The sequence below is a fragment of the Canis lupus genome, chromosome 35, assembly GCF_011100685.1.
Source record: "Canis lupus familiaris isolate Mischka breed German Shepherd chromosome 35, alternate assembly UU_Cfam_GSD_1.0, whole genome shotgun sequence".
NCBI lineage: Eukaryota > Metazoa > Chordata > Mammalia > Carnivora > Canidae > Canis > Canis lupus.
The window spans coordinates 4,388,860-4,415,394 of record NC_049256.1 but is presented as its reverse complement, the minus strand read 5'-3'; the positions used below and the strand labels follow the sequence as shown (position 1 = coordinate 4,415,394).

The 26,535-nt window shown below is 44.9% G+C and overlaps 2 protein-coding genes across 2 annotated transcripts in view; one reads left to right on the top strand and one right to left on the bottom strand.

Moving 5' to 3' along the window:
• Positions 1-1,458: 1,458 nt before the first annotated feature.
• On the bottom strand, positions 1,459-26,074 carry WRNIP1 (WRN helicase interacting protein 1). The gene is made up of 7 exons (XM_038584018.1): positions 25,268-26,074; positions 22,885-23,076; positions 21,321-21,562; positions 7,925-8,154; positions 3,520-3,675; positions 2,752-2,831; positions 1,459-2,184 (listed from the first exon to the last, which is right to left on the bottom strand). Exons 1-7 carry the CDS (start codon positions 26,057-26,059, stop codon positions 1,909-1,911), a joined length of 1,968 nt encoding a protein of 655 aa, XP_038439946.1. The 5' UTR covers positions 26,060-26,074; the 3' UTR covers positions 1,459-1,908.
• The window catches only part of LOC488190 (myosin light chain kinase family member 4), a 109,257-nt gene continuing 104,042 nt past the window's right edge, over positions 21,321-26,535 (top strand). The window contains exon 1 of the mRNA XM_038584017.1: positions 21,321-21,621. Coding sequence (XP_038439945.1) covers positions 21,569-21,621 — 53 coding nt within the window. The 5' untranslated portion in view covers positions 21,321-21,568. The remainder of the gene's footprint in view (positions 21,622-26,535) is intronic.

Genomic DNA, 26,535 nt, shown 5'->3' with positions numbered 1-26,535 from the left:
GCGCCCCCTTTGCTAGATCCTTGAGTAAACGATTTCCCAGGACGGCCAAGGTTAGTACGAACCCCCATCACCTCTCCTCAGCCTCTATCCTTCCTTCCCTACGTTCCACTGGCCTCCTTCCTGGCACCGAGCCAGCCCCAACCTGCCTTCCTCAGGCCCTCGGCACCTGCTGTTCCCACTGCCCGGAACCATCTCCACGTATTTGAAGGGCATGATCCCTCCTAATTCTTGACTCAGGTGTTCCCTTTTGATAAGGTCTACGTTGGCCACTCCAAATACAATCGGGGCGTCCCCGCCCTTCCTAGTGGTTCCCTATTTTCCCCACGGCACCCTTCATGAACATATTAGTTTTTCATGAGCACAGTATGCTTTTTTCTTCACTGATGTGTTCCCAATACGAGTGCTTAGCATGAGGCTAGTACCCCAGACTTACTGAACGGATAAAGAAACTTTCCCAGAACCAAGAGACCCGGGCATCTAGACTGAAAGGGCCCGCTGAGCACCCGGTTAAATCACTGTGAATCTTTCTAACACTAGGAACAGAAGATTCTATCAACTTGCAGAAGTCACAAATCAGAATTTCTTAATAGCAACATGGGAAAGAGGAAGACAACTGACAATTTCCAACCCAGAATTTATTCCCAAACTACCAGAGAAGTCTGAAAGTTGAAGAAAAGCATTTTCAGACCCTTTTAAGATCTAAAAATTTTTTTGTCTTCCATGCATCCTTGCTCCACGAAGCTCCGAGGGCATGTGGATCGCCTCAGCAGATAAAGGAAAGCACTGGGCCCCGCTGACTGGAACACGTGAGGCAGTGCCAGGGGGATGTCGGGATCGAGGAGGGGAGTTCGCACAGCAAGGCCGGCTAGTGATACCTCACGGTCTCTCCGGCCTGGTAAAACCAGCAAAGGACGTGTTGTGCAGAAATGATGGAATAAACCGGGAAGGCAGGGCTGGTGTGAAGGCAGGGGGCGTCCCAGGGGACCAGCTGTGCAGCATTCCAGACACAAGGACGCAGCGTTGTCCTGGAGGGATCACACCAGACGGGGTGGGCGTGGGGTGGGGGGCGTGGGGTGGGGAACGGAACCAACAGGTAGTTGGAAAACAATTAGCAGTAGGCGCAGAGGAAACGACGCTGTGTGTGTGTGTGTGTGTGTGGGGGGGGATTTAGGTTTAGGAATCACAAAAATCAAATAGCAGTGTGTCATTTAGAAACACGGAGCTGCAAGAAGAGGCTGCGGGAACGACCAGACTACTGGATCCTTCTATAAGCCATTTAAACTTGTTTTCCTTTAAAAATTAATATGGATTGTCCCGAAGATACGGACTTCTCCCTAAGCTTTCCAACCTTCTCACCTGTGGGCAGTTTTCTTTCCCGGTACTGACCTACCATCATGTGACGGGGACAGATGTTGGTGGCTAGGCTCCCGGGTGGGAAAGACGTGAACCAATTGAGAGTACTTTGAAATAGTTTTATTGGCTCATAAGACCTTTGCATATAAAAAAAATACCCAAAACACTATGCAGTATTAAATCACAATTACATTTTTTTACCAATTCAAACTACCCTGAATATACATCTCTTAAAGAAAAAAGAATCCTACAGAACTGAATTCTGAATGACATTATGACTTAAATACTATGACAAAATAGATAATTCCTTATAACATTAATTCATTGCACAAAGCTGCCAGATATTTTCATAAGCATAACCATTGCACAGAGTGCAAGTGAACACAATTTCAATGTTACACATTTAGTTGAAGTACATGTGCCTCCCTCTACAGAACTCTGACACTTCTGGCACAGAATGTCGGTTTAACTTCCACCGGGCAACCAACTTCACAATCCAGTTACTCTTGCTCTCCTTAAAAACAGACACACCCTTCTGCGGTCAAAGCCTGCGAGTCAGCACCGCCTCTGCTTGAAGAAATCGACTCCCCGCAGCTCCTCCGGCAGGTACTCCTGATCCACAGGCTCGCTGTACATGGGGTTGTACTTGTAGCCCTTGCCGTAGCCCAGATCCTTCATCAGCCTGGTGGGCGCGTTCCTCAGGTGCAGCGGCACGGGGGGCAGAGGGCCCTGGTGGTTTCGCAGGCAGGCTTTGACGTTGTTGTAAGCGCTGTACACCTCAATGGACTTTGGGGCTCTGGCAAAATAGACTACGCACTGGGCCAGAAGCACCTAGGACACAAAGGAAACGTTATGAAGGTGCCAGAAAGTTTGTTCTGCAGAATATTTTGGGACACCTCTAGGTAATTCTGAAAAGATTCCCACAGGCTTTTATGCCTACAGTCTAGATAACCACTCGGGATACAAAGAAGAAATTCCAACAGGAGGCGACAGGTTGAACCAAACCAACGGTCTACTTTTTTCTGTCAAACAGAAGCATTTTTATTAAACGAGTCTTTTCTTACAACCCTAACATTTAAGAGTTAATATGAAGCTGCTCCGTTTGTGGGTGAACTTACAGAAACTTCCTGTTGAGCTCTCTCAATGCTTCTGGCCCCAGGAAAGCCTGAGCACTTCCTCTGAAACCACGACTACTGAAAAGTTCCAAAACATGACCCTGTCGATACTTAAGGTCCCTCCCTTCTCTCTCAAGTCTGAGCTTCTAAAATGGGAGTTGAAGAGCCAAGCGGCTTCTCCGGGGCCTGAACATTAAAGGTGAAGGCAGGACACACACTCCGGTCCACCCAGGGACACGGCACAAGGGAAAGGAACCGTTTCGCCAAGAACTGAGCTGATTACCTCACATTCGGGCATGCCTATGAAGTGACAGCCTTGGTAGGCAGCAACCGCCTGTGTTAATGCAGAAGGGTCGGCCAGACCTGTCGCACACGGAGACAAAGGAAGTTTAGGTCATACTGCACACTCCCACCCATACCTGCCCACGAGCTGCTGCGGCCAGACCGCCGCCGCGGTGCTCCTCGCGGAACAAAAAACGTCCCTTTGGCAAAATGGACAGACTGCTCTAATCTCATGAGCTTATTCAAGAAATGTTTACTGACTGGTGTCAAGAATGGTTTCCTCGTGGATAAAACGACATCTAGTAGGAAGAACACGGGAGTGCGCACCACAAGCACGAGGAGCAGAGGCCATGCAGTCACAGGACAGACGCGCGGGAGACAAAACATTGACTAACACCGAAGAAAAGTCTTCCTAATGTTCTTCTTTACAGAGTGTCCAGAATCTTCCATGACTATTTCAGGAGCCTGTCCAATGAAAACCTGAACACACGACTGCAAAGCTTTTAAAATATTTATTTCAACACTCACGTTAGGAAAATCACTCCCGGAGAGGAAACAGGTAATGATGACTTCAGAACACCGACACTCAAACACACACAAGCCAAGAAATAAACCAGTGAGTTCATACTCATCGTCTTCTCCTCACCTGTCCACATGGTCCCAAGAAAGTCCCAGGCCCCAAAGCAGCAGCAGCAGTATTCCTGCCCCTACAGCGCACAACCCCATCCTCCGTGCACACACAGGCCCGGGTCCTGCCCAGAACACTCACCTATGTCCTCACTGGCAAACCTCACCAGCCTCCGTGCCACGTACAGTGGGTCCTCGCCGCCTTCAAGCATGCGCGCAAGCCAGTAGAGGGAGGCGCTCTGGTCTGAGCCCCGCATCGACTTATGAAGCGCAGAGATGCAGTTGTAATGCTCTTCTCCTAGATCCCACAGAAAGCACACCCTCAATTACGGGCCAGAAGACAGAATTCACAGGGCTCATGGGAGGGTCATCCAAGCCTGAGTACGGGACCTAGGACAGTCTGGGGGAGAGGGAGGTTTGGCTGCTGTCCCCAAGGTGCTCGGTGGGAGGGCGTCAGGTCACTGGTGACCCGTGCAGCTCCGTCTAGTAACCTGCTCCCCCTTAAGCAGGAGGCTGCTGGAGCATCTGTGCTGCCCATGCTGAACACGAACAGAGACCAGGGGAGGCTGGTGTTCTCTTGGGCCTCAGTGGATTGCCACAACCAGGAGGTGGAGGCGACTGCTCTGATGTTCCACGTCTGCCATGTGTCCCCACTGCCATTTTGAGGCAAACTGGGCCCGGCTGGAGCCAGGATGGAGGGTCCATGACAGGGTCATCTGTTATGGACGGCCCCATATGTTTCTCTGTGTCCTTTCCAGCTGCCTTTCTGGGGTCTGAAGGCTGCAGTCACTTAAATCTGGTGTGGGGACGCCGGTGTGGCAGGATCCCAGAAAGGCCGAGGTGTGGACTAACAGCTCTCCCCCTGAAAGCACTGTAGCCCCTCCCTCAGCACCTGGATCTCCTCCCCTTTTCACCCAGGACTCACATGCAAACAAAGCAGTGAAATGTGCTTTAAAAAACATATTTAAGAAGAGAAATTAAAAAAAAAAAAAAAAAAAAAGAAGAGAAATTTCATGATCTTCTGACCATCACCCCTTCCCTAAGTTCAAGGAGAGGACAGCCTTGTCATGAAGGAAAGCAGGGGAGTTACTCTTTTTCGCATTAGTCCCTCCAGGGAAGCACCAATGTGGACAGAGATCATGGCCTGCTCTGCACGGCATTCAGGCCCCAGGAACGAGTCCCAGCAGCTGACCATGCCAGTATGACAATCCTCTGAAGACAGCATGGGACAAGCTGCTGGCCTGCAGGGAGGAAAGAGCCAGGAGGCCGACTGCAGGGGCCTGAGCACCTCCTGTTCAGGAAGACAGCGGATCAGTGGTTTTCAGTCCAGCCACCAGATTTCTGGGGACAAATGGAATGGTCATCTATCCCCAGGCTTCCTACCTACGTCGCAATGTCACGGAGACCGGCTGGGAAAGGGTTCTGGGTGACATCCACAATGGGGGCCTGTCACCCCCCATTCACAGGCCTGGCCACCTCACATACACGTGGGAGATGAAAGCAGCCACCTCTGCTTCACTTTCCACGAAACGTAAAGGAGGAGGAGGCAACGAACCTCCCTGACGCAAAGGTTACTATTGCCTCATACCTTTACGGCAGGTCAGTGCTGAGAGGCAAGTACGTGAAGAGCACGGGCTCTACGGCCAGGCAGCCTGGGTGTGAGCCAAACTCACCAGCCAGGTAACCATGGGCAAGTTACTGATCCTCTCTATGGCTCGGGCTGCTTGTCTGTGAACAGTGGATTATGGACTCCCTGGCTCCTAGGACTGTGAGTCTTAAGTAACGTCTGCCTGGTATGGAGTAAGCACTACAGGAACATCTAAGTCAGATATTACTGTATGCTAGCTTCCATTTTTGCTTTTATCATGTATTGTTTTTTAACCAAAAATTTCACATTATTTATGTAGAACCCTGACCTCAATGCAAGGCAAAGAATCTATTCTCAATTTGGAAATTTCTTCACTCTGATACAGAAATATGTGAGCTAGTTACTGGTTCCCACAAGTGGGTAACTGTACATTAGATGGCATTAAAAGAAATAATTAAAATCTTAGGGCTGGGGATTTTTGTCTCACCAGAGTTATAAAAAGGCCCAGGAGCATAAGCTAGCAGGATTCCAGGGCAATGCTTCTTTCATCTCTATTTATGGAACCCAGCTTGGAAGAGAACAATTCTCTAGGATCTGAACTGTATTTATGAGTGTCTATGGATCCACCGTTGTGCTGTTCTACTACAGTGGGGTAGTGGCGGGAGTGGAGCGCATGGACACATTAAGTCCGAGACTTGCAGAATGCGTGGGTTCTCAGGGCCTGACCCCAGGCAGCTGCCACTGTCCCCAGCTCTTCCTGGGGCAGCACAGAGCTACAAAGAAAGTAATCCCCACCGTGCATGGCTCCCCTGGATGGAATGGGAGCCTCAAGGAGTAGAAACCCTAGGACTAGACATGTCTGGCATCTACTGTGTGTGTATGGGTGTTAGTATACTCACGTGAGTGTGTGAGTGTGCTCTAGAGGGAAACCGGTGACCTGAGGGAGCGGCTGGCGTGGAGGTTCCTAGGACTGTGTCCTTCCGAAAGACAAAGTCCTAGGAACCTGTCTTCCACTTGGGAGTTGAGAATGAGTTTTACCACTTGCTTTGTGAAGTAAGGCAAGCCTTGTTATCTGTAAAATGGGGATAATATTAACTACTACCTCCTAACGTAATTTTGAGAATTAAAAAAAAAAAAAAAAACACGACAGTATATATACTCAAATATTCAGTGTTAGTTAATTTTATGTTAAAAAAAAGCAGCTGTCTGATTTTATGACAGTCTGCTAAAGTGTGAAAGAACAGTTCCAGTCCATCCAGTCAAAATGAAGAGTCTCCTTTAGGACATATACAAGGGGGAGAGATCCCTTGCTGGAACCCCTCAAAACCATGGAGAATGTAGCAGGTGGGATATTTTTACCTCTTAAAATTTTACTTTTTGTTCATATCCTCTATTCTTGTATTTGCCAAAACAAAACAAAACAAAACAAAACAAAACAAAAAAGCAAAGCTCTATGGCCAGAATGCTTTAATTTTCAGACTTTTCAAGCCTTCATATGACATTCAGGAGAACAGAGAGCTGGCCACCTGGGATCTCTGGGCTGTGCTAGCAGAGGTCCTGCCAAGAGGCATGCTCATACCGGAGAGGAGATAGGACTATTAGATGGCTCTGATGAGTCCTTACTAACGTGTCCATTAGGTTTATTAGGACTATGCCCACACCTCTGCCCACAATCAGCTGAGGCACATTAAGGCTGAAGAACCTCTGTCACTTCTTCAAAGTCACACAGTGTTCTGTTCAACTTAACAGGAGGCAGTGCCTGGAACCCAAAGTTATTCTTAAGCTCCTGCACCTGCCTTCTCTAACCAGTAAGAAGTATTCTCCATCATCGAAAAGCATCTGGGAATATTGTAGTCAAGGTACCACCTATGTGATGCTCTGGCCTCTTCAATGATCAGCTCTTTTTTCCGGCATAGCTTTTAAAGGTGTGGATATCATTCCAGTTACTGCAATATGACTCTACAGAGAATCACAAATAGGGCAGCCCAGGTGGCTCAGCGATTTAGCGCCACCTTCAGTCCAGGGTGTGATCCTGGAGACCCAGGATCGAGTCCCACATCGGGCTCCCTGCATGAAGCCTGCTTCTCCCTCTGTGTCTCTGCCTCTCTCTCTCCTCTCTGTGTTTCTCATGAATAAATAAATAAAATCTTAAAAAAACAAAACAAAAACACAATCACACAAATACTCAAGCCCCAGAGTCCAGCCTAATCTATAATATGCTGATCTTCACCACCCACTTCTTTTATAAAAAGATACAGCTGTGCTATGCTTATGACATTTAATATTGCTAGGTAACAGATCTAATAAGAGATCTAATCTAATATCGTTTCAAATCTGTTATCTGTAAATGCAGTTGTACAAAAACAGAAGTGTACCCAGCAAAATTCTTTAAAAAAGCTATGACAAACTAAGGGAATTACATCAAGATCCATATAAACTCCATTTTTAGTTGAGACTCTAAAAATTAAGGACTTTAATTCTTATTAACCTAATAAAAATAAGTCACTTATTACAAAAGCGTTCTTCTTATTTCCTACCATTATATATGATCACAAAGATTACTGTCAACTGTAAATGTAGGGGCTTTCAAAAATGTATTTTAAAAGGCACCACCAGAGAATAACAGAAAGAATACCTACCTACTTTACAAGAGAAGTTTGAAGTCTGCAATTTTCAACATGAAAGCTCCTCTCAATTTTTTTTTTTTTTTTTTTTTTTTTTTGCTCCTCTCAATTCTTATCAGGATAGTTGCTACTCTGTGGCCTCTCACAAGAAAGATCAGGAAGCTAGGTCTTTGAAATCAGGCTCTGAGTTGGAGGTTTAATTCAATTACCAACGTGGAGATCCAACTGAGAATCAAGTTCATGTTCTGAACTCAGCTGAAAGCAACCTGGGATGCGAATGTGTGGACACAATTTATTTCATTAAAGTTCTCCCCTTTTCACTTTCTATTACTTACCTGCTCGGTCATATAAAATATGAGATCGCTGGAGGCCTTCCTTCACATCATTTTCAGTGATCAGAACTCTACTGGGAGAGTAGTTTTGCCCACTCTTCTTACAGAACATCTTCCTAGAGCTTAACCTGGCCAGCACTGCCAGCTGTAGTCCATTCAACCCAGCTCGGGCGTCCCCATCACTAAGATAAGCCAGAGTGTCTACTGCTTTATCCTCTATGAACACAGATGGCCTGCAACACAAACAGGGTTACCGTGATTTTCATGTTTGACACTTCTCATTCTGTAGCACTTCTTACAGAACAGCTATGTCTTAGCAAGTTCATTAAAAAGCTACCTTAGGTTCAAGGCTCCCGCCCTCTCTCTCTAACTCATGTTGTCAACTCATGGCTAAGCATTATCAAGATTTGAGAACTCTCCTGACCTTGAGTCATGAGATTATTTTACTGTACAAGCACACATGCATAAGCATGCATGAAGGAGACATGGAAAGACATACGGCTTCTCTGGTTTTATCCTACAAAAGAGTAAAAACTATAGAAACCTCTAGGGCTTCATTATAATATACAGAAAACATACTTCAAACACGGTCCACATCCTGATGAGAGGGGTATGTTCACACTGCTTCCCAAACAGGGAAGGGCCAGGATCACATCACGCAGCTCAATTCTCTCATTTTACAAACAAACCAGGTCCCCAGTTACTCTGGATACAGCAGAACCTAGAAGCAAGCCTCTGGGATTTCGGCCTGGGGCGTGCTTCCAAAAAGCCTGCCCAGAGTAGCAGAGAAGTCACTCATCTGGGTATCAATCAGAAGACTCTGGGGGATCCCTGGGTGGCTCAGCGGTTTAGCAGCCTTTAGCCTAAGGTGTGGTCCCGGAGACCCGGGATCGAGTCCTGCTTCGGGCTCCCTGCATGGAGCCTGCTTCTCCCTCTGCTTATGACTCTGCCTCTCTCTCTGTGTCTCTCATGAATAAATAAATAAATAAATCTTGCTTTTTTTTTTTTTTTTTTTAAAAGAAGATTGACAGAACTTGGCTGTAAGACCTGGGGTAAAGTCACCATGATATTTCTAAGTGTGGACCTTCATAAAGATCTAATTAGGATTCATTCTCAAGTCTAATTCAGCAAATCTTTCTATCTCTAGTCTAATCAGAAAAAATATATCACATATTTAGTTATTTCAAAGGGTCTAATTCTTGCTTGTCTAGCTGCTAGCTACCACATTTGCAAAGGAAAATATGTTTTTCGAAGTTACAGCTCACCCATGTCATTGCAACCTTCATCTGAAAATGTCTCTAGTAATTAATAAGCTGATTAGGACTGTCCAAATCAGCTACCTAGAAAACAAAGCACAGGCACCAACTGGGTTGGGAAAAGGTGAGGCGGTGGAGGTCCAGTCCCTCAGAGGGACCCAGCTTGTCTCTGAAGGTCTATGCATAATTCTATACCATACACCCACCTGCTACTTCGCTTTGGTGAGTATCGTGAATAAGAGCATTTGCATTTCATTCACTAAAAGATGTTTCCAACATTTTAAAAACAGCCTCATCCCAGAGCCAAGACTTCCAGTTTCTCATCTATCACCACACATAAGGCACCTGTTTTGTCTTAACTTGATAATGAATGAGTCTCTCATCAGATTCCTGACAGCTGCCTGGGCCCCAAGAACCATGGTTACAGTTTAGAAGCCCATCTTCCTCCCTTCTGACCAGATAGATACGCAAAACATACACCAAGCCCACATCACTGGTGTCTGTAAAGCTGAGGAAGCATTTCTCAAACAGATATTGTTTAGCAGATTCTAGATGATTATGAAGAAAATGACAGACACATACTCAAGAAAATGTGTTAGGAGGGACTAACGTCAGAGGGGCGTGGTAGCAACTGATGTGCCTGAAAGGGAAGGGCACTCCGGGGGCTTGGTTACAGTACATTATGTCTGAATGTGTGCATGTATGTGCACATGTGTGTATGTGGGGCGGGGGGTGGAGGTGGGTAGAGAAAACCAAAACTGCCTGAATATCTCATTTCAGCCTCAGAACTAAAAGCAAAGCTTTCCATCTCTGTGGAAGGCTTCCTAGCAACAAAGAGCCTACAGGATCATTTGGAGGAAGAAAAAGGAGTAAAGCAGGAGCCCTAATCAATCCTAACTGACTGAGCCATCACCAGGAGTCGGGCCATTAGTGGATCACATTTGTCATCTCTCAATCCCCACTAAAGGCTGAGGCCTCAAGGACAGGAATTATGTTTTATTCCTTTTTTTACATCCCTGGTACCTGGGAGAGAACAGGCATTCAGTATCTGCACAATAAATGGACTAATTTCAATTTCCCCCACAACCTCAGAGTGAAATGTTTATTTTTTTAAAGAATTATAACACATGGGAAAACATTAAAAAAAAACAACAAAAAACCCGTTTTATGTGCTACCTAAAGATAACAATAACTACTAAATAACTACTAGGTCTTGGTGAGTTTTCTTTATGGTCCAACCACCTATGCAACCATCAACCTTACATTTAATTTTTAAAACAAAATTTGGATCATACTATATATAGTTTGCACCCTTAACAGTTAAATAATATTTTGCAAAACAAAATAAACATTATATGAAATTTGAAAAACAGACATAAAGGGGCAAAAATCACCTATTGCTGTACTACCTCAGCGTTAGTATTTTGGTATAGATTCCCTTTCTAATGAACTTGTCCACTGTATATATTTAGCAGCATGGCATGCTTTTGGGACAGAAAAAAGACAGGTGTCCTTATATACCCCTAGCACTGACTCTGCAGCCTCAATTCCATTGGTCCTCATACAAAGACAGCGAGTAGGCCGTAATAATTATGAGAGAAGCCAACTACAGACTGCTCCATAGATTTATAAATAGCACAATGTAAATAGGCCTTTAAATGGGTATTTTATGCGGTTGGAAAAATACTATCTCTCCTTCAATTTTTAAACTCTTAACTAAAGTCAGAATCATTCTATTGTTATCCTTTTTAATCAGGTTTGGAGTCATGGGGAGTGGGAGAGCTGCCACAATGAGAGCTACGAGCTCTCCCACTGCTCCACTCTTCCTCCCCCTTGATATGATCCACATTTCAAATTTCACCCCTGTCCGAAACGAGTATTTTTAAACACAAATGAATCTGTCAGCAACTCTGTTCAAGTAATAAAAGGTGACTGCTGACGGCACTCACAATGGTCACATAAGCAAATTACCAAATGGAAATTTGCTATTAAGAACACGGTACAGGATTTCCAAAAGGTTCTACACCTTATTCTCCAGTAGGTCCTGAACCCCAGTTTACATTACCTTGGTTCTGAAAAGTCATAAGGTGTATTAAAATATCTTGAAATCTTAGAAGAGGGAGCACATAAGTACTCATGCCAACAACATGAATATTTATACTGATACTTGCAAAACTCCTTGATAAACGGTAACTATTGCACAAATTATCTTGGAAGAGTGCTCCTTGTCCAGAGATATTACTTCAAAATTTAAGCATAAACTTATTAAAAAAAATGGCTAAAATAAGTGTACTGGAGAAGATCATCTTCCCAGTTAACATGTAGAAATTAAAGACTTAACTTTGTTTCTCTAACTGAAGAGAGATGCTTTGGTCTTAGCAGGTGTAAGGGAAGCATGCTGTAAAGTCAACTTCCTCCTTTCCTTTTCATTTCTAAGGGCCTGAATCTTTCTGCACACTGTTTTTGTAGTGGATAATACCAGGATTTGGAGAATTCTTTTTAGATGCTTAGCTGTTTAAGTTGGAGGAGGAGTGAAAATAAGTGACAATGTACTTGTTATTTTGTGGCAGAACAAAAAAATAGGTGTGGCTCAGTTAAACTCTCTCTAAATCATGAAACAATACTTTGTGACTCTCTCTTACTACAGAAAAGGAACATTCCATGGTCAGGGTGACAACTGCACATGAATGTGCAGGACATTACAAAGAACTATCCTAAAATACAGACATGTGTATCTAATCACAGATATACTGATTCTATAATCTCCAGGACAGACCCTGGCACATGTAAAGATGACCCTTCAACAATGTGGGGTTTAGGGACAATGACCCCCAACATAGTAAAAAAATTCATATAAAACTTATGAGTGGGCAGCCTGGGTGGCTCAGCGGTTTAGCGCCGCCTTCAGCCCAGGGCATGATTCTGGGGACCTGGGATCAAGTCCCACGTCAGGCTCCCTGCATGGGGCCTGCTTCTCCCTCTGCCTGTGTCTCTGCCCACCACCCCCCTCTCTGCGTCTCTCATGAATGAATAAATAAAATCTTAAAAAAAAAAAAAACTTTATAAAAAAAAAAAACTTATGAGTCTCCCAAAGCATAACTACTAATAGCCTACTGTTGACAGAAACTGTATCAATAACAAAAATCAGTTAACATGTCTTTTGTATGTTACGTGTATTACATGCTGTATTCTCAAAAACAAAATAAGCTAAAGACAGATTATTAAGAAAATCATAAGGGTGAGAAAATCCACTTACAGTACTATACCATAAGAAATCTGTGTGTAAGTGAATCCATATTGTTCAGGGGTCAATTATATTTTCAAAATGTATTCTCGGTAAATGTGGTATGTAGATCTGGCTAAAAGGCACTACTGCCAAATTGCAGATGGGAATCTTTAGTTCTTAATCTCTCACAAATTAAAACTATTGTCTTTACACAAAGAAACACAGAGGAAGACTGGAACTTTAATATCCACCAGTAGCATTTTAACTTGATACTAAGCGCAAATAAGTAACTTGCTTAACTTGGTACTTAGACCCCTTCTAAACGGAGTACAGGCACACCTCCCTTACCTTGCTTCCTTTCACGGCACTTCACAGACACTACATTATTACAAATGGAAGGTTTGGGGCAAGCCTGCACTGAGTAAATCTATCGGTGCCATTTTTCCGGTAGCATTTGCTCACTTTATGCCTCTAGGTCACATTTTGGTAGTCCTTGAACTACTTCAAATTTTCACTATTATTTGTTATGGTGAATTATGATAAGTGATCTTTGATGTTACTATTCTAATTGCCTTGAGGAACCACAAACCACATTCACATGAGACAGAACTTTTACCGATTAATAAATATTTGTTCTGATTGCTTCATCAACCAACTGTTTTCATTGCTCTCCCCCTCCTTAGGTTCCTCTAGTCCCTGAGACATGATATTTAAATCAGGGCAACTAATAACCCTATAGTGGCCTCCCAATATTCAACTGAAAAGAAGAGTAGCACATCTCTCACTTTAAAAACTGCAAATGATTAAGCTGAGTGAAGAAGGCACAGTGTGAGCCCAGACAGACCAAAAGCTAGACCTCTTGCACCAAACAGCCACGTTAAAAATGCAAAGGAAACTATTCAATGTTATTTTCAATGCAGACAAAACAGGCTTCTACTAGAAGAAGATGCCATCTAGGACTTTCATAGCTATAGAGGAGAAGCCAAAGCCTGCCTTCAAAGCCAGGAGAGCCGGACTCTCCTGCTAGGGGCTAATGCAGCTGGTGACCTGAAGTTGAAGCCAATGCTCTTTTATTATTCTGAAATCCTAGGGCCCTTGAGAATTATGCTGAATCTATCCTGCCTGTGCTTAGTACATGGAAGAACAAAGTTTGGATGATAGCTCATCTGTTGACAACATGGCTCACTGAGTATTTTAAGCGCACTGTGGAGACCTGCTCAGAAAAAAAGGATTCCTTTCAAAATATTCCTACTTGTTGACAATGCATCTGTTCATCCTGAAGTTCTTTTTTTTTTTAATTTTTTTTAATTTTTATTTATTTATGATAGAGAGAGAGAGAGAGAGAGAGAGAGGGGCAGAGACACAGGCAGAACAGGCAGAGGGAGAAGCAGGCTCCATGCACCGGGAGCCCGATGTGGGATTCGATCCCGGGTCTCCAGGATCGCGCCCTGGGCCAAAGGCAGGCGCCAAACAGCTGCGCCACCCAGGGATCCCCATCCTGAAGTTCTGACGGAGATGCACAAAGAGATGAATGCTGTGTTCAGGCCTACTAACACAACATCCGTTCTGTGGCTAATGGATCAAGGAGTCATTTCAATTTTCAAGCCTTATTATTTAGGAAATACATCTTGTAAGGCTAGAGCTTCTGATGGATCTGGGCAAAGTCAACTGAAAACCTCCTGGAAAGGATTCACCATTCCAGATACCATTAAGATCATTCAAGATTCATGGGAAGAGGTCAAAATATCAACATGAACAAGACTTTTGGAGAAGCTGATTCCAGTCTTTGTGGATGACTTTGAGGGGTTCAAGACTTCAATGGGGGAAGTAATTGCAGATGTGGTGGAAATAACAAGAGAACTAGAATTAGAAGTGAAGTCTGGAGATGTGACTGGAAGGCTGTAATCTTGTGATAAGACCTGAATGGATAAGGAGGTCCTTCCCCCCCCCCTTTTTTTAGAACTTTATTGACAGAGAGATCACAAGCAAGACCGAGGGGTAGGGGGAGAAGCAAACTCCCACTGAACCAGGAGCCTGATGTGGGACTCGATCCCAGGACCCCAGGATCATAACCTGAGCCAAAGGCAGACGCCTAACCAACTGAGCCACCCAGGTGCCCTGAGGAGTTCCTTCTTATGGATGAGCAAAGAAAGTGGTTTCCTCATGTGGCACCTACTCCTGGCGAAGATGCCATGGAGACTGCTGAAATGACAAGGGAGGATTTAGAATATGACATAACTTAGTTGATCAAGCAGTGGTAGGGGGTGAGACTCCAATTTTGAAAGAAGCTCTACTGTGGGTAAAATGCTATCAAACAGCATCACATGCTACAGAGAAATTGTTTGTGAAAACAACAGTCAATTGATGTGGCAACCTTCGCTGCTGCTTTAAACAAACTGCCAGAGCCACTCAACCTTCAGCAACCACCACCCTGGATCAGTCAGCAGCTGCCAACATCAAGATCCTCTACCAGCAAAAAGATTAAGATTTGCTGAAAGTTCAAATGATTGTTAGCAATTTTTAGCAGAAATGTTTTTAAATTAAGATATGCATGTTTTTTTTTTATTTTTTTATTTTTTATTTATTTATGATAGTCACAGAGAGAGAGAGAGGCAGAGACACAGGCAGAGGGAGAAGCAGGTTCCATGCACCGGGAGCCCAATGTGGGACTCGATCCTGGGTCTCCGGGATCGCACCCTGGGCCAAAGGCACGCGCCAAACCGCTGCGTCATCCAGGGATCCCTGCATGTTGTTTTTTAAAAACATAATACTACTGCATACTTAACACACTACAGTGTAGCATAAACATAATTTTTATATTCACTGGAAAACCAAAAATTCACCTGACTTACTTTATTGTAGTGGTTTAGAACCAAACCCAAATTATGTCTGAGGTATGCCTGTGGTTAGAAGCATGCCTTCAGATACCAGCCCTACTGCAGTCAAGCTGGGTGATCTTGGACACATTGCTTCACCTTTTTGTGCCTTGGTTTCTTCATCTAATAAAAGGAGCTAATGACACCTCATTCCAATTAGCCTAGAATTGCAAATCTTCAAGGCAGAGCTCTCAACTCTGCTGCTTCCAGGACAACCAGACTAAAAATAAGACAAAACAAACAAAAAAACCCTTACTTTTTCCAAAAATTGCATAAACTTCACAGATGATTTCCCCTTTTTGTTTAATCCCATGGAGGCATACATCTTTCCCAATTACCTTCCACCTGGGAGAGAACAGTGGGATGAACAGTGGCCTCCAAAGATGTGCCTAAATGCTAATCCCTGAACTTGTGAATTTAACTATATTAAGGATTTCAAGATGAGATCATCCTGGATTTAGTATGGGGCCTAAACCTAAATGTCCTCATAGGAGACAGAAAAAGAGAAGACAGAGGTACAGAGACAGCCGTGTGAAGATGGAAGGAAAGACTCTATCCTAGAGCCTTCAGAGGGAATGGGCCTGCTGACAGCTAGATTTCAGACTCAGAGCCTCCATAACAGGGAGAGAGAGAATAAATATCTATTGTTGTAAGCCACCCACTCTGTGATACAGGTTGTCCCCACTACCTGAAAGTACAGGGTTCCCTTGAAACCTTTTGCAAGCCAAAAAGGCATAAATAGCCAATTACCATTAATTTATAATGGAGATTTTTTTTTTTTAGTGTTCCCAGACCCATAAAGTGACCCTCTCCTCTCTTAGGCTTTTCTGAGATCTTAGGACACATCTTGCTAACAGATGCACAAAAGGAACTGAGATAAAACACATGCTCACAGACAGAATCCAAAGCTACGGCGGCCTGACGCGGAGAGTGGCTCCCAGATAAGGAGCTGGGTAGGGCCGTTCCACCTGCTGGGGGCACTGCCTCTGTAAAGGACTCACTGCGAAACGAGTGCTGGATGCTTTTGCTTTTTGCCTTTTTTTTTGGTAAGAGTGAAAATCCTCTTCATATGACCTATGAATGCAGGTCTTTTTGTGAATATGCAGCATGTGTAATGTGAACTTTCAAAAAGATACCCATAATTTGTGATGGCAGGAATACAAGGTCAGGAGAAACCAACTGGTGTTTCTTTCCAGTTGTCGTTATTTTTGTCATCATTTATATAACATATGCTTATATACCTTTTTTTTCTCTTATTTTGAACCATTTCTAAGGACAATTATTAAAATCCACTCTAAATCCACAACTCATTCCAACCAGTACTTTCTATACTGGTGTTCCACTAACTTTTCTCCATTCAGTGTTAAAAAAAAAGGTTATTTTTGAAAGGCAGGCAATAGTATTAATATTAATAATATTAATTAGTGAAAACCAACCAAGCCAGCCTGCAGCCATCTTGTGCGGGCTCTCCCTTCCCAGACTCCGAGTCAGGCCGCAGCACCCTCACTTCCGGAGGACAGAGCTGTTTTAACTTCAACCAACTGTCGGAACTGCCTAGCTAGACAGCGACAGGGCAGCCCCGACTCCTCTCTTCAGTCTCCTCACATCCACACACAAATGCACTGGTATCTGGCCCACACACAATGGATTCTTTCTGGGTGTTTCTGAATACGCATGGATCCTATTATGTGGAATCTTTAATCCTTCAAAGCAGCAAGTTCTCAGAGTGACTAAACACTAGTTCACGTTCTCATTTCCAGCAGCACAAGTTCACTGGATGACATAGATCATGGATATTTTTTCCCCTGGTCTCCAAAATTAACCCAGCGCACAGATAACATGCTTCACTGTTTGTATCATGTGACCAGATGGGGAAGATGCTGTTCTTTGGCCCTTCTTCCTTTCTGTTGCCTGGAATGCAGGTATGATGGCTAGAGCTCCAGTAGCCACCTTGGGGCACGAGGCAGAAGCCCTGTGCTGAAGGTGGGAGAGCAGAAGGATAAGGGCCCAGGTCCCTGACACCATGAGGCTGACTAGCAACTGCATTTTTTACACTTGTCTACTTTCAGGATACTTTTACATGAGAAGGAAAGTTCTATCTTGTTTATGCCAGTTAGTTTGATTTTTTTTTTCTTCCTGTTATATACAGCAAATCTATTCTTAAATGGTTCAATAATGTTGAGTACTCTCTCCTTCCTGAAGCTCTTCCCTGTGGAGCATCCTTCTGGTTTTCCTACCTTTCTGAACTTTGTCTCTTCTCCTACACTATAAATGCTGACAATCCTCAACTTCCTACCCTTAGTTCATGGCTCTCTTTAGCTCTCGTATTCAAACACATGGACTATACATTCTCTGAAGTGTTGGTGGCTCCCAAATCTCTGGCTCAAGACATTTCTATTGCTCTCCTGACTTCTTTATCTAACTGCCTAGAAAGTCTCTTCATATGAATCATCCAGAGGCCCCACAAACTAAGTCCCAAACTGAACTCCACCCCTCTTCTGTTCCTCTTCTTATATCCTTTTTTCTTTTTTAAAGATTTTATTTATTTATTCATGAGAGACACAGAAAGAGGCAGAGACACAGGCAGAGGGAGAAGGAAGCTCCATGCAGGGAGCCCAAGGCAGGACTTGATCCCAGGACCAAAGGCAGATGCTCAACCAGTGAGCCACCCAGGCGCCCCTCCTTGTATCTTTCTTGTCAAAACTACAACTGTTTGCCCAGTCACAAGGTAGGAGAGTCATCTTAGACACTCCTCTTTCCTCTCTCCTCACACCTAGGCCTACCACCTTTGCGACTTCTCAGAGCAGCTCTTGCCTTTGTTCAAGTCACGTGCATTTGTTATGGGTCTTCAGCACCACAGTCAGAGCTTCCTAACTGGTCTTCCTGCTGCCTGGTGAGGGGTAGGGAAGATTGGACTTACTCCCTCCAACCCACCCTCTCCAATGCTGTTCCCATCTTCCTAAAATGTAGAGCTGATATGTCATTCTGTTGCTCAAAATCTTTCTCTGGTTTCCCATAGCTCTCCACATCACTCACCTTATCTTAGAACACAGATCTTTCGTAATCTGGCTCTGCCTCCCTCCCCGGCTCCGCTGACCATCACTTACTCACACCCATTCTTCCACTCTGCTATAATGAATGAATGGATCATGCTATTTATTACCACCTTGTCTTTCACATGCTATATTAACTAGCCAAAATGAGCTTTCCATTTCATCTAGTTTAATTCCGCTTATCTTTCAAAATTCAACTCAGCCATCAGACTTCATATACTCTAGATGCCTCTTCTCTATCCCCTACTGCTCCTTGGTCATAACTCAATCACAGCACATCCCTGGAAGCCCATTTATCCATCTATCTCCTTATCACACACCAAGCTCTCTAAAGGCACAGGAATGTGCTTTTCAATACTCAGCTAATGCCTAGCATATGGGGGCCTTCAATTCATGCTGAATAAATTTAAAGGAAAAATTTAAAAAGAATACTTTTATCTGACTCTAACGGGAATCTGTCACATACAAATGCATACTAGATGAGAACTCACAATTCCTCAAGAAAAACCAACAATGGTGTTAAGCCTCAGCTCGACTAGTTTCCAGACCAGTACCTGCTCAGCTCCTCTCATACACAGCCATAAGTAGTCTAGATTTCTCTGTAAACTAGGGTAACAAGACACAAGGCTACAAATGCACTCATGCCTTCCCAGAAAAAGTAATTATTTGGGGTTAAAAATCTTTCCAACTATATTAATATAAACCGAATCTAAGTTATGTCCACAAGAGTGCATCTACATTTGCAGCCAATCAAAAGATATGAAAGTACAATTTTATCTAAAACCGATAGAAAACAAAATCCATTTTTTATTCTCCATGGCAACTGGGGTGGTCAGGTGCTTCTGTCAGAAAATCACTTATACTGTAAGAGTTATTTCTGTGGCCTATGACATCTCCCAACTTCACTTTCTTGTCAGAATTGCTAACAAGTAGACCAATTAATTAAGCTTAATAGTCTTTAATTTCACTGTTTGCTTAGGCAACAGTACTAAAGAAAAAGGTTCTTGATACCTGGGCAATGGGGCAATCATCCCTTATTCTGAACTATCCAAAAATAAAATCAAACTATTTCTCTCCTACTGAAAGTTAGAATTTACTCACAAATCATTTACTTAGCACATATACACTAGGCAGTGTGCTGGGAATATGAAAAAGAAGGATAAGTTTTTATCCTCTTAGCCCTTCCAGGAAGGGGAGTGGTAGGAAACGAATGAATAAAAATAATAACTGCTCAATTCCAAATGAGCAATACTGGAAAAAGTATATAATCCATTGGACACAGTTTTCTCTGACTGAAGTGCAATTTTAGGAGATTAAGAATCATTGGTTCACTTTTAAATCAGGCTCCCAAGTATCAGTAGTAAGAGAAATCTTAATTCTTTCACTTGATCCTCTCCGATTTTAATGTGCATGCAAATGATTTGGGGATCCTGTTAAAATGCAGAAATCCTTTTTAAGATGAGCTCCATGATTATTCTACAGTCCTCCTCATTTCACCTAATTATGGCATGGCAGTGACTGGGGAGAGAAAACCTCAGGGTAACTGTGTAACAATTCCAAGAAATCATGATGTGACTGAAATCAACAAAACTACCCTAGATTAATAACAATGTAGGATAATAGTTGTAGATATATTTTGATCATCAGCACACATAAATAAAAATACACAGAAGTATGTTGGGATATTTATCCCTCTCTTTCCATTTTCATCGCTTGGTTCTAGGAATTTTGCAGTGAAAATGTTGTTTAAAAGACAACCCTACTGGATGTGACAGGCTGGCTGTATTAGCCCTTCTGACCCTGACAAGTGCCCAGCACGCAAAGGGGCTCCTAAGTGTGAACACACTTAATGATACCAGCAGGTTCCTTATTTCTTTTAAGCCACAAATTTGATGGCTATGCCATCACAACCCAAACCTAAAATGATGTGACTTCATTGTGCCTGGGGGTTCTTGGCCATGTTTCAAGGCTTTTGTGAGGCACAGTATAATTCCTCCTACACGAGACAGGGGCAAATGGGAGAGGCCAGATGCATAGGGAGAGACTTTTGAAACCTAAGCCCTGAACCTCAAACTATGTCTCGTACTTTAATCCTCACAGAAGAGCGGCTCCAGAACTTGGCCTCAGGGCAGGCACCAGCAGCTGTGGGGGTCCATAGCATGAAGAGGCAGGCATTAGTCTCTCATCACACCAGCTTATGTTCCACTGCGTTATTTCAGTTGACACATGAATAAACGACATCTGAAGAATATATTCGAATATAAAGAAAACCTCTGACCCAAGTCATCTAATTGATTATATACTATAAATACATACATATTCTGTATGTTAATGAGCTCACATGGTACTCATGATACAAATAGATTACCAAAAGGAAAGAGAGAGCTTTTAATGTGTCATTTTCAAGTAAAATTTCTCTACTTTCACAGAATTGAGCTTGACTTTTAGAATGTGAATGCTCAAAAATAATTCTATAAAGATTTAAAAATTATTATAACATTTACATCAATTTATACTTAATATTTCTAAGAGAGCAGTAAACTGCAGGAAAAAAGAAATTGGAATCTGAATATAAATCTCGACTTGTATGTTAAGCCTATTCCATGATAAGAAAATAATCAGTAAGGCTTCCCATAGTCTTTCAAGCCTTTAAAAAAAAGTGTGTTAGGAAAAAACAAAATCCTTAAGCACAAAAGCAAACACCCAAGACTGAAATAATGGGCAAGACAGTTTAAAGCTTGAAAAATTAGATGCACTCCCCCCTCCCCCTTAAGGGCTATAAAATCCATCAAAAAGAAACAAAATGTTTGCAGAGATAGATTTGGTACATTTGGTACAATTGAGCCCTTTCCTCCACTCTTGTTTTCATTACTAGATCAACGTATCTTCTGTCCCCGCCCTCTCCTGACAGCCAGCCTTTTCTGGCCCCGTGCCAGCGGATTCTCTGAGAGGTCTGTGCCCCCAGGATACTGCCCACAGTCAACTTACTCTGAACTGCTGTTGCTGCTGTGGCTCAGAGGGTCAGTGGGACGGCTGGAGTCTAGGACGTGGATTCCCAGTGAGTTGATTGCTCGCATTAAAATAGTCACCATTGCCTCTACGGGAAGCTTCTCAAGAACAATAACCCGGCAGCGGCTTAGGAGAGCAGCATTGACCTGGAAGGAAGGGTTTTCTGTGGTTGCCCCAATCAGAGTGATTGTTCCACATTCCACGTGAGGAAGGAAAGTGTCCTAATCATGGGAGGAAAACAGAAGAAATTGATTCCAGTCAACAACCTGCAGAATCCTATGTAAGTTGGCCATTCCTTTCTTTTCCTAATTTTGAGTTCAGAAACCACAGCTTTATATTCACTGAATATGGATGCACTGTTGGGAGAGTGCAACTCATGCTTTTCTTTTTAAGCCAAAAAACACATCTTTTGGGATGTGAATGTTTGAGCCCAGCCACTTGCTCAAAGTAGAAGTGTAATGTAGTTACAGCATAAATGATTTTTTTTTACTTAGGAAATTCTTTTCTATCCTAAGGCTTCTATTTAAATTGGTAGACAACTTACATATAGCAGCTATTTAAGCCTAAGAAAGCACAAAAACATTAGTATTCCTAAAATCTTTCGCTGGAGTACTCAAGCCTTAAGAGTTATTCTTCCTAACAAACTTGGTAAATATGCATTGGTGAATATGTAACCAGTGGATGTTCTCTTACAGAGAAGAAATGCTAAGATAAGTCAGTGGTCTAATGAAACTTGAAGTGATAACATCCTGTCAGAACTCTGTAGAATCTACTTAAAAAGGGACTCAGATTAAAAAAAAAAAAAAAAAAAAAAAAAAAGAGAGAGAGAGAGAGATTCAGATCAGAAACAAAAGCTTAGTAGGTTTTGTAAAATATCTCTGATTAAAGAGCTTTAACAAATACGCTAAAGAAAAAAGCATACTTGAAGAAAAAAGTTAATGTTTATTTAGAAACAATACAAAAGTGGCTTGGCTTTATTAAAATAAACTGTCCTTATACTTTTATTTCAGACAACTGTTTAAAAAACTAGTGATGATCAGATCTTGTAACATTCACCCTGCTGAGAGCCTGAGGTCACAGAAACACTCTTTAATTTTGAAAATAAAGGAAGACTGTACAGGGGAGAAGTTTAAAAATATGAAAATAAGAATCTTAAAATCAACTTAAACTGCTTACTATGACTCCTAATATTTAGATACAAAATCTGTAAAAAATGAGAAACATGATAAAGCTGCTTTTCAGATATTTTTTTTTTTTTTTTTTTTTTTTTTTTGCTTTTCAGATATTGTATAGCTCTGAGCCATATTCATAATTTCACTTATCTGATAGAGAAAACATTTGCTTGTCAACAAAAACCCTAGGAAAAAGTGAGGAAACAGGCTCAAGAAAGGTGCGCTGACAATTTATACCTCTCTGTATGCAGAAAATCAATGACAAGAATCCTCACATCTGCATAGTGCTTTATGCTTTTTAAAGTGACTTTACATATTTTATATTCACCTTAATGTTCACAATGACCAAAAGGTAAAGAATGTGAATATACCTGCTGAGATTTATTGAACCGATGAATCTCATCAATAAAAAGGATAGTTTTCCTCTTGAAAAAGCTCTTTTCATTTTGAGCTTGTTTTATGACATCTCGCACATCATTTGTCTTGGCATTTGTTGCGGACAATGTCACAAACCGTATGCTATGTTTCTTGCTGTTGTTGGCTATGATGTGAGCCAGAGTGGTCTAGAAAATAGGACACAGATAGTTTCGAAAGCTGATCAGACACAGAGAGAAAAGCACCCATGGGCACTAACACACGCAGCATCAGCACTATCTACCAAACAACTTGAATTCTAAGAATGCTTAGCACAGACACAATCCAAAATACCAGAGCACATTTTTAAAGATTAAAAAAAAAAAAAAGTTAAAAATAAAACAGGAAAGCAGCTAAACCTTAGGCTAATCCTGACCTTTTCTCTTTTATACCTAACCCTGTTTGAGTCCTTTTTTGGTGACTCTAAGATCTTTGGAATCCCCGTAAAGAGCGGCTGTCTTGATTTAGCAGAGCCTGAGTGACAGCTGTGACCTCTTCCAGCCAAGAAAGCATTACTGCTGAAGGACGAGCTATGGAAACAGTGCAGAACCACAGAATCAATCAATCCTACAACTGGAGGCTCATCAGTGCAGCTTAGAAAAGGAGTGAGCCTTTGAACTGAAGGAAAGACCAATGACAACTATCTTACTAGATAGTAAGATGCTGCCACCTCTGAATGTCTACCTTGGAAGTAGATTAAACAGCAGCACCTTGATCATGTTACAAGTTGCAAGACAATGGCGAGATCCAAGGAAGGCAGCGCTCAGGTGCCTGGCACTTAGCAGGTGCTCCATAAATGTGCATATACCGTTATTGATATCTGACATTATTGTTAGCAGAAAAGGGTAATAAGAATGAGAATAAACAAAACGTATGTTTAAAATAGAGACGGACAAAAAAAAATAAGACAGAGAGGGACAAATCTGGTCCTGAATGAATGGAAAGGAGCACTTTACTTTCTAAAATTTGTAGAGTACCATTCAGATACTACAGTTGCTTCTCCATCAAATCCCACACCACATACGTCTAAAGCTGGTGACCATCAACCACTTTGCTGAGCGGCCCATCGCATCTCTTGCCTGGCATCTTCTATTAGTTCATCCTACTCGTTTCCTTAGGGAGTTTTGTCCTTGCCATCTGGTTCACCAACAGCTGATTAGCCATCCCATGATCTTACGTAAAGATTTTGCGAACAATCACTAATCGTGCTCCTGCTCAATCTCCTAAGTGGGGTAATAACAAGTCAATGTACCACCAGGTATCACATTATTGGGATAGATGGGATTGATTGCTGGCCAAAGGGAAAGTATGAGTGCGAACAAGGAGGCACAAAATGGGCAAGATGCGTTCTAGGAATTAAGAGCAAAGGAAGGTGTGATTAAGTCAGAGATGAAGTCAGAAAAGAAAAACCGGGACAAGTCGTTCCAGTCCTTGTCCTCGTACACTAAACTCAGGAGTCTGTACCACGGAGCTACGAGAGCCCCTTTACACCTGGATCCCGAGTTTTGCCTTTTCACTCACTGATGCTCATCCTCTCTTCCTGTGCCTAGCAAAAAAAACAAAACAAAACAAAACAAAAAAAATCACAGACCTAAACACCTCTTAGCCTGGTCTGTTTGGCTGGCCTCCACCAGTGTCCCTCCAATGTTCTCCAGTGACATGTTTCCCAGACCCCAACATCCAAACCGAACTTCCTCCGGCCGTGTGCTAATTCCTAACGCCCTGCGTGGAACTGGAACACCGGAAGAAAATGTACTGACGTGCTGCCTAAGGCAGACGCGAAACGAGGAGGCTCATGCAAAATGCAGGGTGAAAACGACTTGGAAAAGGAAAAAGAGTCCACCTGTCATCCTGGTTACCTACATACACCTTCCGAAGGATAAACAAACGCCCGAGTGTTAAAATAAGCTGACAGCACGAGGGACGGGAAGCAAACAACTGAAACAACAAAATTTTGACTCCCCACCTCCTTCCTTCTCCTCCTCCCCCCGGAATGCTCACACCCATATAACCTCCAGACTGGCTACACGGATGCTCCTGTGCAGTCGCCAGCACGTCCTCCCCTGGAGGGCTGGGTCCTCCCCGGCCCACAAAGCTCGGACGCGTCTGCAGAGCCAGGTGTGCGGGCACCTCGGTTCTGAGCTCGAGCCTGCCCGCCGGGGAGGCCGGATGCTCCTGTGCAGTCGCCAGCACGTCCTCCCCGGCCCTCAAAGCTCGGACGCGTCTGCAGAGCCAGGTGTGCAGGCACCTCGGTTCCGGGGCGGGGGGCGGGGGGGACGTCGTGGTGCTCGGCGCGCACCCCGGGGGCCGTGGGGGGCCGTCGGGGGGGGCCGCACTCACCTTGCCGCAGCCCGGCGGGCCCCAGAGGATGAGCGACGGGATCTCGGTGGTCTCCAGCAGCGAGCGCAGCAGCGTGTCCTGCCCCACGGCCCTGCTCTGGCCGATGTAGTCCTGCAGCGTGTCGGGCCGCATCTTGTCGGCCAGCGGCTTGCCCTCCAGCATCTGCCTCACCGCGCCCGCCCCGACGTCGGCGGCGGCGGCCTCCCAGCGGCCCGGCTCGTCCTCGCCGTCCGCGTCCGCGTCCCCGTCCCCGTCCGCGTCGCCGTCGCCCGCCGCGTCCTCCTCGTCCGGCGCCTCCGCCTCGCCCCAGCTCCGCGGGGACGCGCTGCCCGCCGCCGCCGCCGCCGCCCCCGCCGCGGCCGCCGGCCTCTTCCCCGAGCCCTTCCGGGCGGGGCTGCCGGCGCGGGCCACCGGGAAGTCGGGGATGAGCCTGGCGCCGCTGGGCGTGGGCGGCGCGTCGTAGCTCTCGCGGCTCTCGGTCTCGCCGCCGTCGTCGCCGTCGTCGCCCTCGCCCTCGCTGCTCTCGGCCGCCGTCGGGGTGGCCGGCTGCTTCAGCGCCGAGCTCTCCGACAGCCGCCGCCGCTTGGCGCCCGGCGGCGACAGCGCCTTGGGCCGCTCCCCGGCGCGGTGCGGCCCGGCCGCGGGCTCCGCGTGGCCCGCGGGGTTGAGCAGCAGGCAGCGGTCCAGGTGCGAGTTGATGTGCGCGGCGGCCATCATCTGCTGGCACACGGGGCACTGCACCTGGTGCAGCTGCGACAGGAACGGGTCGTCCTCCGGCCCGCTCACCTCCATGGCGGCCGCCGCCCGCCGCCCGCCGCCCGCCGCTAGGCCCCGCGCCGCGCGACCCTCGCTCGGGGAGGCGGCAGGACGCGCGCGGGCCGGGGGAGGGCGCCGCTCATGCCTCACGTCCGGAGCTTCCCGCGTCGGCCCGCCCTCGGCCGGCGGCCGGCGGCGCCTGGCGCGAGGCACGCCGGGAGGAGTAGTCCGCCGCCGCGCCTCGCCGCCGCCGCCCGCAACGCCCCCGCGCGGCGCGCCGGGAAGTGTAGTCCGCGGCTTGCGCACCGCGGCCGCCGCCGGCCGCGGGCGTCGCCTCGCGCAAGGCACGCCGGGAAGCGTAGTCGGCCCGGCTCGCGTCCCGCAGCCTTTCGGGGAATGTAGTACACGGCGCCCCGCCCAGGCCGCTGCCCGCTGCGCTTCCGGCCGGCCGCGGAAAGCCGCCTTTGCGAGAGGCCCGGAGGCCGGCGGGGCGCGCATGCGCAGGAGCGAAG